This window comes from Hakea prostrata, chromosome 7 (genome assembly GCF_041222555.1).
Source record: "Hakea prostrata isolate BN-2017 chromosome 7, UWA_Hpros_2, whole genome shotgun sequence".
Taxonomy (NCBI): domain Eukaryota; kingdom Viridiplantae; phylum Streptophyta; class Magnoliopsida; order Proteales; family Proteaceae; genus Hakea; species Hakea prostrata.
Genome location: NC_142606.1, coordinates 44,201,873 through 44,216,967, shown reverse-complemented (window position 1 = coordinate 44,216,967; position 15,095 = coordinate 44,201,873). Strand labels below are relative to the sequence as shown.

At 38.1% G+C, this 15,095-nt stretch overlaps 1 protein-coding gene across 5 annotated transcripts in view; it reads left to right on the top strand.

Annotated features, from left to right (window-relative positions):
- The window catches only part of LOC149011243 (Asparagine synthase family protein), a 92,874-nt gene that overhangs the window by 57,613 nt on the left and 20,166 nt on the right, over positions 1-15,095 (top strand). For all 5 annotated transcript variants that reach the window (XR_016174512.1, XM_089162206.1, XM_089162204.1 and 2 more), the window contains one exon: positions 9,652-9,708. Coding sequence is in view for 4 of the 5 variants with exons in the window: in XM_089162206.1 (XP_089018332.1) it covers positions 9,652-9,708 (57 nt within the window). In the remaining variant the exon portion in view is untranslated. The remainder of the gene's footprint in view (positions 1-9,651; positions 9,709-15,095) is intronic.

The window sequence follows — 15,095 nt, the reverse complement described above, 5'->3', positions numbered from 1 at the left end:
GTAAGAGTAGCGCTTGTGAAACCCATAAGGGGTGACAGTCATGGTAAAAGATCTCGCTCTCGAGAGAGATCTCGCCACCTTGAAAAAGAGAGATCTCGACCATCTCGGTCAAGATATACAATTTTTTGGCGTCAACTTGGTGGCCGATCTCGGTGGGTTTTAGGGTCCCAATTGGGTTGAAACTTGGTATTTAGCTTATTTAAGGTCATCTTAACACATTGGTGGCCTTGGATTTGTTAGAAACAACCCTATGTATGATTTCTAAGTCTACCTATAGTGTGAAACCGAAATGTAGTAGGATTAGGGAATGTAATGTTATACAACATGTAATATAGAACCTTTAAGGCATATAAATGAAAAGCAAGTATATCAAATGCATCAACTAACTTAAATGTTATTAAAATTCCATCCATATGAGTATCACAATCTCAATTTTCAAGAATAAAATAATTATAAAACCATTAGAAGTTCTATATAAGTCATTAAATCATAAATTCTTAAGACAAGTTAGAGAATGATTGATCTTCCTTGTTGTAGATGTGCTAAGAGTAGTTGCAAGTGAAAATTCAGCCAAAATCCACAAAAAAAGGTAAAAATTGAGAGTTCTAGCGAGATCCAGGGCGAGATATAACGAGATATAGCGAGATATTGCGAGATATGGCGAGATCTCGAGCAAGATATCCCAACTCTTTGCTCTCACCCTCCATCTCGTCTCGCCAAGGTGAAAAAACGAGATATCTCGCGAGATCTCCCACCATGGTGACAGTAGTAGTGCTGAATTTTTTAAACCATGCCTTCCAAGATTGTTTGAGACCATGTATAGCCTTATGCAACCTGCAAATCTGGTATTAATTCTCCCCCTGAGCAACACACCCTAGAGATTCCTAGATGTAGATCTCCTCGTGAATATCACCATATAGAAAGGCTTTTTTAATATCCAGCTGAAGTAAAGGCCAATAAAAGTTATTGCAATAGAAATGATGAGATGCACCGAGTTCAACTTGGCTACGAAGGAGAAAGTTTCGAACTTGGTTACACGTGGGAGAGATTGGAGACTTATTCCATATCTACTCAAAATTTGTTGAGGAATATAATTTTGTGAAGAACTAGAATTAGAGACTTATTATATATCTACTCAAGATTTGTTGAGGAATATTATTTTGTGAAGATCCAACCTACTTGGTGTTCTACCTACTTACTTACTTGGTCTGTAGGAACCTATACTACCTTTTACTACCTACTTGGTCTGCAGTAACCTACACTGCCTCCGTACCTACTTGTCCACAGTAGCTAATAGTGCCTTTTTCCTACCCGTACTTTTGCCTACTACTTTGGCTTCTTTCAAGAGGTTATGTGTGGACATTAAAGCTACAATTTTTTTTCTTTTAGTGTGGAGATTCCTCCCTACTATTAGCATTTTTTGGATAGTGCCTTTGATGTTCCTATACTTATGGATCACCGATTGTTCTCATTATTAGATTGGTTCTTCAATATGAAGAATTAAAGTTTAGTTTTTTATTTTATTTTATTTAAATTTATTTTAAGTTGATTATCTCAAATGGGTGAAGTACTCTTAGTGTTTATTGGCGTTTGCTATTGCTAGAGGGTTCAAGTTTGGTGTTGACTTTCAAGTTTATTCTCATTGTCCAAGCTGGAGTTTTCATTGCGAATACTCCAACTTGAGGGGGAGTGTTGAGAATTGCGCAACCTTGATGCGCAAGGATTGTTACTGCTGTTTTGGTGCTCAAGTTATTGAGTTTTTAATTTAGAGATGGTCACTTGGTTCACAAATTTTGGAGAATCTGGGTTATATGCTTTCCTTTGTTTTAAAGGGTCCTTGGTGATCAAGTAGGTAAGTAGGTAGGTAAAAGTAGTATAGGTTACTATGAACCAAGTAGGTAGATAAAAGGTAATATAGGTTACTACAAACCACAAGTAGGTAAGTAGGTAGGTAAAAGTAGCATAGAAGTTGTTGTAGAATATCATCTTAGGAGGATAAAGTTCTTCACTAATAATATTCTTCACAATATCCTAAGTAGATATATACAGAGTGTCCCACTGTGGATTGAGCCTTTGAACAGGGGCCGTCAGAATGATCCATGGTAGTAAACACCTAATGACCCTTACCCACATTCTTATCATGTGGTAAATCAATTAAACTTCACGTATCGCGTGAGGTCAAAGCATCCATTTCCACATCCATGGTTTGGAGAGCCACAACGCAATGTTGAGGTACAATAAATGTGGAAAGGGAGATAACAAGATTATGCACATATTTGGGAAGTTGAGTGAAAGAAACAAAAATAAATCCATGTAGAACGAGAGTGACAATTAATAAAAGTAACAAAATACCTATAGCCAATATTAGACACGTCGGCAAGGGCCCCACACATCAATATGAATGAGTAAAAAATGAATAGATTTTCTATTATGAAGATGAGGTAAATAATTAGAATATTTTCTTAAGAGCTCCTAGAGGGGGGTGACCTAGCCTACGATGCCACTGTTGAAGGTCTGATATTACCGAATGGACCTGATTAGGAGATGCAGTTAGAGCTGAATTAGATCCTCTAATTGGCTCCAACAAATAAAGTCCATTGTCTAGTTTACCATGTCCAATCTCCTTCCCCGTTATGAGATCCTGGAAGACACAGTAAGATGGGAAAAATGTCACATTATAATTCAAATCATGTGTAAGACTATTGATAAAGAGCAAGTTAGTAGAGAAAGAGAGAACGTGTAAAACTTTAGATAAAGAAAGTGATGGAAAATGCTGAATGGTCCCTTTTTCAGCAATGGAAGAATAGAAGCCATCAACAATTCGAACTTTATCTTTTTCGGAAGTTGGAGCATAATGTTGAAAAAATGAGGAGGAACCTGTGATATGATCTGTGGCTCCTGTATTAATGATTAAGGGAGCAGAAACTGAAAAAACATGGTAGCCTATAAAAGTTTTACTTGAAATAGCAAGATAGGAGTTGGTATGGGTAGTGGAGGAAGCAGTAGTAGAGGCTATACCGTTAGTAGAAGACTGCAAAATACGTCATAGAGTAGCTACCTTCTCATATGAAAAACCAATGTCTACAGAGGGGTGTTGTGGAAATTGTCTCAGAAATATTAGCTTTCGGTTTTCCCCTTCTTTGTGCTCGTTTTTGCTCAAAATCAGCAAGCTTCCGATGGAGCTTCTAACAATTGGCCTTGGTAAATATGGTTTGTGACAATGCTCACACTTGACAATCTCCTTAGTCGAATCAAATTTAATGCTAACAGACTGTAAGGCTGATTTCTCCATAATAAATACATGAAGCATGGCTAATCGATAGCTTTCCTCACACTGACCAAGGGCATAAGACTGTTTGAGTGTAGGAAAGGGAGAACGACTTAATACTTACACTCTGATCTGATCATACACCATATTCAAACTTGCCAAGAAGTCATATACCCGAATCTTATCAACGTGCTTCCTATAAGTAGTCACATCATCTAGATTAGTAGGGTGATAATCCCATAATGATCCCATATCATGTTGCTAGTGATATAGGGAATTGATACTCCAAGTTAGGTTGGTTTTTTATGGCTAAGTTCGAAGATACGGAGTCTCTAATTTGTGGGGTTTTAGGGAGTACGAAAGTTCAGGAAAATATTTATATCTTGAAATTGGCTTGTCAGAATGGGGTCAAATTAGGATCTAAGATCAATAGGATTGGGGGGATGATGTGCCTAAAGTTTGGGACAGATTTAATGATTAGATCAGTGTAGATCTGACCTTAAATTTTGGGTGAATTTGGAAGTAGGATCAAGAAAATTTAAGGGGAAGAAAGGGGGTGACTGGAGAAAGAGGATGGGATGCAGGCTGCCAGATTACCAGATGGGCGATGTTTGTGAAGATGAGCGTCGTGAAATGTTTCTGTTAAGGCTGTCAATTCAGCCACAGCAAGGATCTCGGCTTGACTTCACTTAGAACCTAAGTGACTACTTAACTCTTGGACCTTTTCTGATTAAGGTTAAACATTAACCAGTAGTTGCAGGCTGGCACCAACCACTCAGATAAAAGCATGCAAGGTTTGAAAGAGAATATCAAATAATTTGAATTGTATCTTTGCTTCCCTCTTGGGGTTAAAAATAGGGCTAAAAGAAATAAAACCTAAAAAGCTATTAGACCTGGGACACTTGCCGGATTTATGACTTGGGCACTGGAAACTGAAAAAATACTATTCTGCCTTGTGGCTTAACTGCTCAAGTTTGGCAAAACTTACATAAATAATTCAATTACTTATTTTCATACTTAGCATAGGCACTCAACTTTTAGGCCCTTGATCTTTTTTTTTTTTTTTTTTTTTTTGGTAAAACCAGGCCCTTGATCACATAAACCTATGTGACAGAGGCCGCACATCTATATCAATCAACCCAAAGTTGATTTCTAAAGAGTATTGATTTAAACCATCTAGGGCTAAAGTTAGAATTGGGATTTCCCTTGATCTAGGGTTTGCCCAGAAGATTCCAGCAAAGAAGAATGAGACTTCTAGGTTTTAGAGGTTGTTTTCACACTCTCAAACTCTGTTACACTGTGAACGGGGGTTCTGGATTTTATCAGAATTCAGAAGTTAGGGTTTTATGAAGGTTCGGCTAGGGTGGATGAAGGTCTATCCTTGCTGGTTCTGTAATTTCAGAACTGAATTTCAGGGATTCAAAATGTTTAAGAAGGTTTGGTTTATCTAATTTAGGGTTTTCAGAATTTTTAGTAATCTGCATAAATCTTAAGGAAGAAGATGAATTGTAGAATTTTAGAAATTGAGAAATTGAGAAAACAAGGCCTAGATCAGAGATTAACTGCAGATCTAACAGAAAAGGGGTGATGCGACCTAAAGAAGTAAGGAAGGAAGGTTTATGGGCTGGGAATTCAGAAGTTATGGGGGAAGGGATTCTAGGCTGCCCTGGAAGAGTGAGAGGGTTGGGGCAGTCGTGGGTTTTAAAAGAGAATTGGGGGAGGGTCAGGAGCTGTCGTTGGGTGTGGGGGAAGGGAATAAGGGGGCTGTAGGGGTTGGGAAGGGTCTGGGAGATCCTACAATGGAAGGGGAGGGGGTCCTAATGTCACATCCTCCCAGCCGATACCCTATCTGGCATACCCGAGAGTGTGATCCACAGCCCGAAGATCAGGTAGCGAGTAATCAACCTCCCACATAAACAATAACATAATCATGAACAACAATAATCGATGTGCGAAAGATAAACCATAGATCCAAATAAGGAAAGAATGAATCATATATATAAATCAGAGTACTAAATATAATCAGAGTATCTAAATCAGATAAGTAAAGTGAGGCGAAATCCCACTCTACAACCAGCGAAAAAGTAGTTCAAAAAGAGAATAAACAGGATAGAATCTAATCCCAATAGCAGGTACAATAGGTAACTAAATTGTTCTCAATCTTATAGACAATATCCCTATCAGTATGAATTTCATAAATGGCACAAGGGCGCTTCCACTCTATGGTCGGACTAAGCATCGTACGGAGCATAACCACTCGCGGGATCTTCAGCGTAATTGTCGTAACCGCAATCACCTTCCTGGAGATATGCCTCTTCTCCTTGCGCTTCTTCATACGAGCAGTCATGATATTCAGAACCTGTAGAATAGTCTAACAAACATTGTACAATAAAGGAATGAGTTTCAAAGAAACTCAGTAAGGCAGTTAAATCCATAATAACATAAATGGCATGATTTCAGAACAAACATAAATGCAATATGGTATGAGACAAACAATGAATGTATGAATCTAACTCTATATATGCTGGTCTCTATTGGTAGACATGCTTTAAGTCATAGCACCGTACTTCTTTATAAAAGTCTCAATCACTCATCATCAGTTGGTAATGGGTCCGGCATCCCTCGGGGCATTCCATGGTTGGGGGTATAGGTCACCACTCTCTCACATAACCATTGGTCTAAGTACAGGCGCATGTCAGGGTAAAGCCTAGCCAAATGCAAGTCTTCTACTTAGTTACATCAAGTCAGATCCAGATACGTCCATTCCTCGTCCCTGACGATCCTTTCCGGTATCCTTCACACTAGAGTCCTCATAGTCCCTGACTACGGACTCATCAACCCTATTGGTTATCCACATATGGTAAACGGGAAGCTCTCACGTCCCCTCACGGGTTGGTTACCGGTCTTGAGCGCCCGTGAGCCCAAGTCTAACCATATGCAACCCTACCAATAAATGGCCCCCACAATGTGATTCCTGTCCTCTCACGGGTTGGTTACCGGTCTTGAGCGCCCATGAATCTCCATTGCTACCACGGGTCGTTCGGTCTCAATACCCCTCCGATTAGGGTCTGACATAACGGGACATCCTAGCCAAACACTACTTGACAGTCCTAGATATGTCATCCAACAGTTTAGGAAGGTGTCCAGAGGGCATCTCCGGAAACATCCCATAATATTCCCGTAGTAGTCCAAGGACAGAAGTGTCAAAAGGAAACCTCTCCTTTCCAAACCATACTTAAGCATACACAAGCATCAATTCATAACATCACATATATGGTAACTTCATATATGGAAAGAAATCAATAATTACAATCAACTTGTATATAACTGGTAAGTAAATCATACATGAGTCAATTCAATATAAATAAGTAATGCTACGATATCAAGACAAGTACCACAGTAGTATAACATTATAAGAATCTAATTAAAGAAATAAATTAACAAGATTCAAATATAGAAACTAAGATATGCAATTTATGTTGTTAAAGAAGTAACCATCCTTACCTTTTATAACTTGCAAAGGAATCCTAAGAAATCAAGTAAGATCTTGACAAACTTGAGAAGGTCCTAAACAAGTGTATACAACATATTAGGAAAGATCCCTAACAGAAAAGATACCAAAACATCCAAAACAGACCAATTCTGGAGTTGCTGTACTCATTGGTCGATTGGATTGGTCTACTGCCCCAGTCGACCAATGAAGACAGTAGCCTACAAAATCAGAGTTTTAAGATATAAAATCCGAATTTGGTGGTTCAAAAGGGTACTAATCAAGGGGTAACCTACATTAGTAGTATCCTAACATATAGGGGACCTCAAAACACTAATCGAATCAAGTCTTCAAGATACAAATTAGGAAACAAAAAGTTACCATAATTAGATCAATCATGGTTCTTGAAGAATTCAAGATAGAAATCATAGACAAGAACAATAGAAGAATGAATCATTGATTCAGATAAAGATATCATGGAAGGCATACTTAGATCTTCAAGAAAATAGACCTAAGAGCATAAATCTAAATAAGGAAACAAAACCTACCATATATGTAACTATCATGATTCATGAAGAAAGCATGGTATGGTAGAAGAGAAACAACTAGAGATTGATAGATCATGGATCATGTAAAGAAAACACAGCAATTGACTACTAACATGATCAGTATAGTAGATCTAAGAAGATCAGAATTCAAATCAAAAGATGAACAAAGACAAGATCATGATTTGATCATGATTCCTTCAAAAGCTTGCAATGATCATGGTTAAGATCATTGCATTAGCCATTAATCCTTAGGAAGGTCATGAGAGACAAGTCCAGAGATGTTTGCAACAGAGAATGCAACATCTCCTCTACTGTCTCAACTCAAAAAGGAAAGAAAAACAGAGAAGATGAGAGTGTAGACATACCTTTGATGCAAGAGGAAGAGTTTTGACGAAGATCCGTCAAGAAAAACACCAAGGATGCAAGGGAGATGACTTGCAGAGGTCTTTGGTTCGTTCCAAAGAGTTTGGAGGCAGAAAATACGAAGTAGACTCGAGATTGGACTTAAATAGAGCAAGCAAGACCTAATTGCCAAAGACAGAACCCATTGGTCGAGTGGATTGGTCGACTGGTCCAGTCGACCAACCAGTCGACCAATCAGTTCAGCAACTCCTAAATAGGGAATTGAAGACCCAGATCAAATCCAATCCTAAAGGGGTTTTGCACACATATCAAGTGACTTACCTAATAGGTAGAAATGCCTTCAAACCATGATAGAGAGCACTCCAAGTCCATCAACTAATCCGATCTTCATCAAGATTCAGTTTCCATAAATAGAACCTCATCATCAACTCTCATGGATTCAAAGCCAGACACCAAGTCCTCCACTGGGATGGCCCAAAGCTAACTTCTTACTTTACTTCGGGTCACTGGACCTACAAATAACAAGGTTTCCGGGTCAAGGTTAGGGCTGGGTTTCACACCTAAGGTCATGCAAGAGAGGGGAGGGGTCCAGAATGGGGTATTAGGGCTGAACTTACTTGAGTCTGCTGGATCTGAAATTTCTGCTGATTTGGAATGGAATTCTTCTCCTGAATTTGATGCTTGAAGGCTGCAATTGATGATTGAATGCTGGGAACTAGATTGCTCTCAATAGACAACAGCAGGGTTCCTCCCAAAGGGGAACCTTGCCACCTCCTTGGCAATAAACTCTCAAATTTTTTATTCAATCAAAACTTAAAATTACAATGAACTAATAGACTATTTATAGCCTTCAAAAAGACTCTAACTTGGATTGGGATTCCCTAATGGATAGGGATCCCACCCCTTGACCAAAACCTTTAGATTGGAATGTAATTAATTAGAAGACTTGGACTCTAGGAGGGGTTCCTTTATAGATTAAGTTCCCACCTCATTACATGGACTCTGTTAGAAAATAAGCTTTAATCAATCAAAACAGTAGCTGAACTTGAAAGATAATAAAGAAGAAGAAATCAGAGAAGAAGAAGAAGAAGAAAAAGATGAAGAAGAAGCAACAATGGGCTGCGATTCTAGCTTAGCACTCCTAGAATTGCAGTCTCTTATTTATAGTTATCAATAGTCAATACAAGTCATCTTGCCCTCTAAAAAGGGAAATAAAGAGTACAACTTATGGACAAAATTTTCTAGTCTTCTAACTCCTAATATCTTAACTTTTCATGTTGAACAAAGCACCAATAATGAGAACAATCAATAGCATTGAAGACGAATAAAATTCAAGTATAGCAGCATCAAATGGTTTGGCCAGAATACTTAGGTGGTTCTTGGGGCCCACTTGAGGGTTCGGCTGGATGGTTTTCAATATGTGTTCAGATCAAGTATATTCCGAATCACTGCTGAATATGCATCATCTTACTCATGTCTAGGTTTTCAATATTTTGTTCCTCCATATTCTTTAGAAGACTCTGGATGTGTTGATTAAATGATTTATCAAAATTTATTCTGCAATGTTAAGGTTGCTCTGTTGTGAACCAACAGTCATGGGTCCAAATCTAGAAACAGTCTCTGCAAAAATAGTGGTAAAGCTTCATATTATTACCCTCCCCAGCCCGCGGTGGCAAAAGCCTCGTGCACTAGGAATGCCCCTTTAGCATTTGTCAAATGTTTGAATTTATTTATTAGGTATCCACCCCTTCTGTCTGATAAGTTACCAATTAAATTATTGTTTCTATTCAACAAACCTCAAGTAGGTTTTCCACAAATGGTCTTGTGTGAATCCTACTAGAGCTAAGTGTATTGGAGTCTGATAACACAACAAATCAATAAAGAAATCAATTACTGATCATCTTTCTTAAATAAGTTTATGGTGGTCTTTTTTGCGAGTTGCTAACCAGATACCCTGTTGCCCTTTCTTGAATTGTTTGAAGGTCGCATGGTTGTTGGGTTTAAAAGAAGTTTCAAGTCTTCCAAAGAGAGCAATCCAGGTATGTTCCCTCGCTCGCTAAAACCTGTCACATGTAATCTATGGGAACGTGTTTGCTCTTTCTCGTATCTCATTATGTTAATGTGGTCAGAAATATTCTTTGTTCATAGCCGGTACCTCTATTTGACCAAATAAAGTTATATGTTTGCTTTAGTTCTTTGAGTGGATGATAAAAGGGTTGAACTCTTCATGCTTTTCACTTTCTTCTTCCTCTACCCTCCAATCTTCCTATAGTGCCAAACTCGTTTTTGGTAAATCAAAGCACCATCTTACAATATTAGTATTAAATGCATTTAAGGCACTTTGTTCTAGTTACCCTAGATTCCAAAAAAAATTCATAGCACTGTATTTTTTCTACAAATTCACAGGTTTCGGGTGTGGATACCCAATATGGCTGAAATTCTTGAGGTTTCGACAATACACAACATTCTTAAGATCAAACCTTCTGACCATATATCTATATGTATCATGCTGATGTTCTGAAATATTCAAAATTTTGGCCTACTTGTAAACTGAAAATCTCATTTTGGCTCAACCGAAATAGTCAAAATTCCATTGATATTTTTATCTATGCAGTGAGGGATGGGATGGAGAAGATAGAAGGATAAAGAAGATAGGGGGAAAAAGGGTGCCTAGAATCAAACGAAGCAGGGGAAGAAGGAAAAATCTCATAAGAATCGATCTTAAAAAAAGGGGAAGAGGGAAAAGAACACTCATAAGAAGAGAGGAGAGAGAGAGAGAGAGAGAGAGAGAGAGAGAGAGAGAGAGAGAGAGAGAGAGAGAGAGAGAAGGGGGCTGTTGCAAACACCCAAAGCTGAAGCTTCAACTCATTTTTTTTTCTGTTCTCCAAAAATCTTCTTTTCTATTGCAATGTAAGGCTATTTATAGTTTGGCTAAAGTTTTACAAGAAATATAAACATAGTATATTAAAAATAGAAACTAATATCCTAGTAACTAGTGACAATAGAATCTTATGGAAATAGAAATAAAATTAAAAAGTAGGCTTTATTTTCGGCCACATGCATAAATAACTAATATAGAAACTATAACAGAAATTAAACTAAGGTCCTAAATATCCCAAGAACAAATCTTCATGCAATCTTATTTTGGGCCCCACAAAATGCACTATGAATATTTCAAATATGCCATTGTGACATTGTTTGTGTGAACAGTGTTTTGGCTTTCTTTCTTCATGTTTTGCCCGATAGTGGCTATCCCAGTTGACTAGTCAAATTTGTGGAGCAAGGGGACCTTCTATCTTGACTAGTTGGCTGGTTTGAATTGGTCCTAGCTAGTTGTCTGCGTCAATTCTAACTCTTTAAAAAATAAAAATAAAAAATAAAATAGTAATAAAATAATAATTAAAAAAAAGTCGTCCTTGAGTTCTAGTGAAGTAAAAACTGATGTTTAGAAAGTTCTTGTTCAAGAAGGAAGTATGCCTCTCTTTTTATTTTTTTTTTTCCCTTGAAGGTTTGTAGAATGGACGAGGTAATGTTTGCAAGAGTTATATTAATCACAATAATAGTCAATAGGTGAACAAAATGGGGAGGAAGATGAGAGAAAGAAGAAGCTATAGAGAAGAAGAATCAAAGAAGAAGAATTGGTCGGAAAGACAGATCATAAGAAAAAAGAACTTAGCAAGGAAGAAAAATCGAAAGCAAGCTCGATAGCACGGTGAATCCACTAGGCAAAGAGAGTTACCCAAGTTTGGGCTCTAATACGAATTTAATGAGGGGGAAAATAGAGAAGTTAGAAGGATAAAGAAGATGGGGGGAAAGGGCTGTGAAGAATTACACGAAGCAGGTGAAAGAGAAATCTCAAAAGAGTCAATCTTGAATAAGGGAAAGAGGGAAAAGAGCACTCATAAGAGGAAGAGAAGAGGGGGGGGGGGGGGGGGGGGGGCTGCAAGTGCAAACACCCAGAGCTAAAGCTTCAACTCATTTTTTTCTACTCTCCCAGAGTCTTCTTTTCTATTCAAATGTAAGGCATATTTATAACTTGGCAAAAACTTTACATGAAATAGAAACTTAGTATATTAAAAATAGAAACTAATATGTTATTAACTAGAGACAATAGAATCTTATGGAAATAGAAATTAATTAAAATTAGAAATTACTAGGCTTTATATTTCATCAACATGCATAAATTACTAATAGAAACTAAACTAAGGTCATAAATCAAAATCTTCATGCAATCTGATTTTAGGCCCCACAAATTCCTCTATGAATATTCCTAATATGCCAAATAATGCACTGTGACACTGTCACATGAACAGTGTTTTTGCTTTCTTTCTTCATGTTATGTCCTATTGTGGCAGTCTGCAGTCCTGGTTGACTGGTCAAAATTGTGGAGCAAGGGGACCTACTATCTTGATTAGTTGGCTGGTTTGAGTTGCTGTCCTATGCTGGTTTGAATTGGTCTTAGCTGGTTGTCCTGCATCACTATGCTTGCAGTGCAAACTGAAAACTTTGTCACTTGGCTGGGGGAGCACCTTCCTAATGTGTTCTTACTAGGTTGATCCACTTTTGGCTTTTTTTTTTTTTTTTTTTTTTTAATGGCTCTTGAAAGCAGGCAATTTAGCATGGAAAGAAATTCTTCTTAGGAGAACAAATATTGGCAGCACTGGCAGTTTCTCTTGGTACAATGTGTGATATGAAGTCATTGTTGGCAACATTGTTTTGATGATCAGAGATGACAGTCGTACATGTGTATAATGCAGTGATTATGTAGATAGTCTGATAGGCTGGTGTCAGGGTTTTGATGGTAATGCAGTGCAGAGGTTGATGACACAATGATGTGTCAGCGTCTAACATCATATGGATGATTTGACGATGAAGCGTAAGCATGTTGGTGATTTAGCTGATGTTGCATGATGATGGGATGTAAGTGAATATATTATTGACATGATGCATGTATTCGTAAAGGGATGACATGGGCATCCAAGGTGGCAATTATGATGGTATAAAAATGTGTAAGCATATGACATGGCATGCATGGGAGACTGAGGATGGATGCATGTATGAGGCGGAAATGCAAGTGTCATGGTTATGACATCCAGAACCTGAAAAAGAGATCCCTGAGAGGTGGTGGAAGGATAAGAGATAGAGGGAGAAAAAGTTGTGCAATAACCTATTGCCAGCAACTAATCATATTTATACTAATTTTAATTACAATCTTAAAAGGGTTATCACATAGTTAACAGAGCTAGTCCAAACCTTGATAGCAAACTAGGAAACTAAACATAGTTTTAATTGAAACAACCAAATAATTACACTCACACCTCGAACAAAGACCATCCCATATGCATGTCAAGGCTCTTGCTTCGACCAAGAAGAATATACATTAAAAGCATCACCAACCTTAGCAGTTGTAGACACCAGTAATATGGACAGAACTTCATTCAGCTAGCAGTAGTCATTCAAGCACACAAACCATCAGTGACATCAATGGGTGAATAAATCATAATAATCTTCATGGTGAATAAATCATAATAATCTTCATGGTGAATAAATCATAATAATTTTCATGGTGAATACATTCATGATCTTCAACATTTTCCAGAACAAGTCAATGTACAATGAACAAATTGTTGCAGCAATAGGAGAGGATGTTCCACAAAAGTGGGCAGCCAATCCCATTGCATGTGAAAGAATTAATTAGTCTTCCTATGTAGCTAAGAAGTGGAACATCCAAATTGAGTGGATGTCTAAGTTGCCTAGATCTTGTTCCTAGTTTAAGCCTGGTGTAACCCAGGTTCGGGGTTAGTATTCAGGATCTTTCTCTACTTAGAACTATCTAATAAATGGGCTATTTATAAGGTTAGGGTTACCTATGGGACGGTTTGGGTATGGTTATGGGATGATTCTAGAGAAAGTAATGGATAATTTAGGATAACAAAATTATGTGAACACAGATTGACCCCCCTGGCCAAATCCTAGGGTGCGCCCCAAGGTCCCACCTCACTAAGCTTGCAGAACCCTGATGGAGCGTATTTTGGGCATTTTCAGTGCTATTTAGTTGCTGGTATTAATTCCAGAAATCCAGATTTAATTTTAGAGTCCAATTCTGTTAACAAGTCTTAATTTGAGTTAGTAGTTGAGTAAGAGTCTTAATTTGAGTTAGTAGTTGAGTAAGAGTCCTTAGTCCAACACATGTCAATTAGAATTTTAATTAAATAGAATTTAGCATGTGCTAATTAGAGTTTTAAAGTTACTTAAAGAGTTTTCTTTCTGCATGTTTCAATTAGGGTCCATTAGATCATTTAATTTTTATTTAATGTTTGTGTTTAATGGTGGGATCCTAATCCATAATGGAATACCATTTAGAGTTAAGGCTTTTAGTAGGCTCTAAATAAGAGCCTACTCTTTCTTTGTTAGTCAATTCTGATTATTGAATGAAAAGTTATTGAGTTGAGGACTGTGGTTCCTGCTGAGGGGGCCATGGCTGATTTTAATGGATTCTTCAATATTCAGCACCTTCTTCAAGCTTCTTCAGGTTCTTGCATCTCTCTACAGCCTTCAACAATTTCCAGCAGCAGCCTTAACAAGTACAGCATCCCCACTCTCTGCCCTCGCCTCCCAATCCCATCACAAGCCCTAGAAGACCCCTTCACTACCATCGCAGCCTCCTCTCTCCCCCGTGCAGTTACAGCAGCCCCCTATCCCTCCCCCACCTCCCCTGTCCTGTGCACCACCCTAGGCCCCTCCTCCTTGCTGCCGCATCACAGTAGCAGCATTCCGCACCCTCTGCTACTCCCTGATTACCTGCCCCACACCCTCTTCTCTCTTAGACTCTCTCTCTCCCCTCTCTGACTTGCGGCCAATCTAAGAAACAGAAAAGAAAGAATAAAAAAAAGAAAGGAAAAGAAAGGAAAAGATCCAAGGAAGCTTGCCTAAGATCTATTCCCAAAACCCTAAATTTTCCCATCTTTGGAATCATCCCCTCATTCTACTCTAAACCTTATCCAATCATCCAAATTATCTCATTCTTCTTTCCCAGCAATCTTATGGTGATTTTGGATTTCTCAAAACCATCCCATTGAGATTTGAGTAAAACCCTAAGCATCCAAACCCAGCCCATATAAAACTAGATAATTCCTAACGCATCTCTAGGATCTTCCCATAAATTCTTAGAGATCCCCAAACATCCCAAAACCTTCCTGATATATTTTACCATTATATGTTAGATTATTCAGGGTGAATGCTTAGTTCTAGGGAAATTATTCTGAAAATCCTAACCCTAAAATCGTGTTCACATCAATTTTGGTATTGGAGTTGCAGTTCCAGCAAATGCTAGTACTATCATAAATGAACCAGCAGTCACAATAGCCATGGAAGAGTTAGTAGGTTGTCCTACTATGGAAGGTTACTTCTGAGTATGACCCATCGA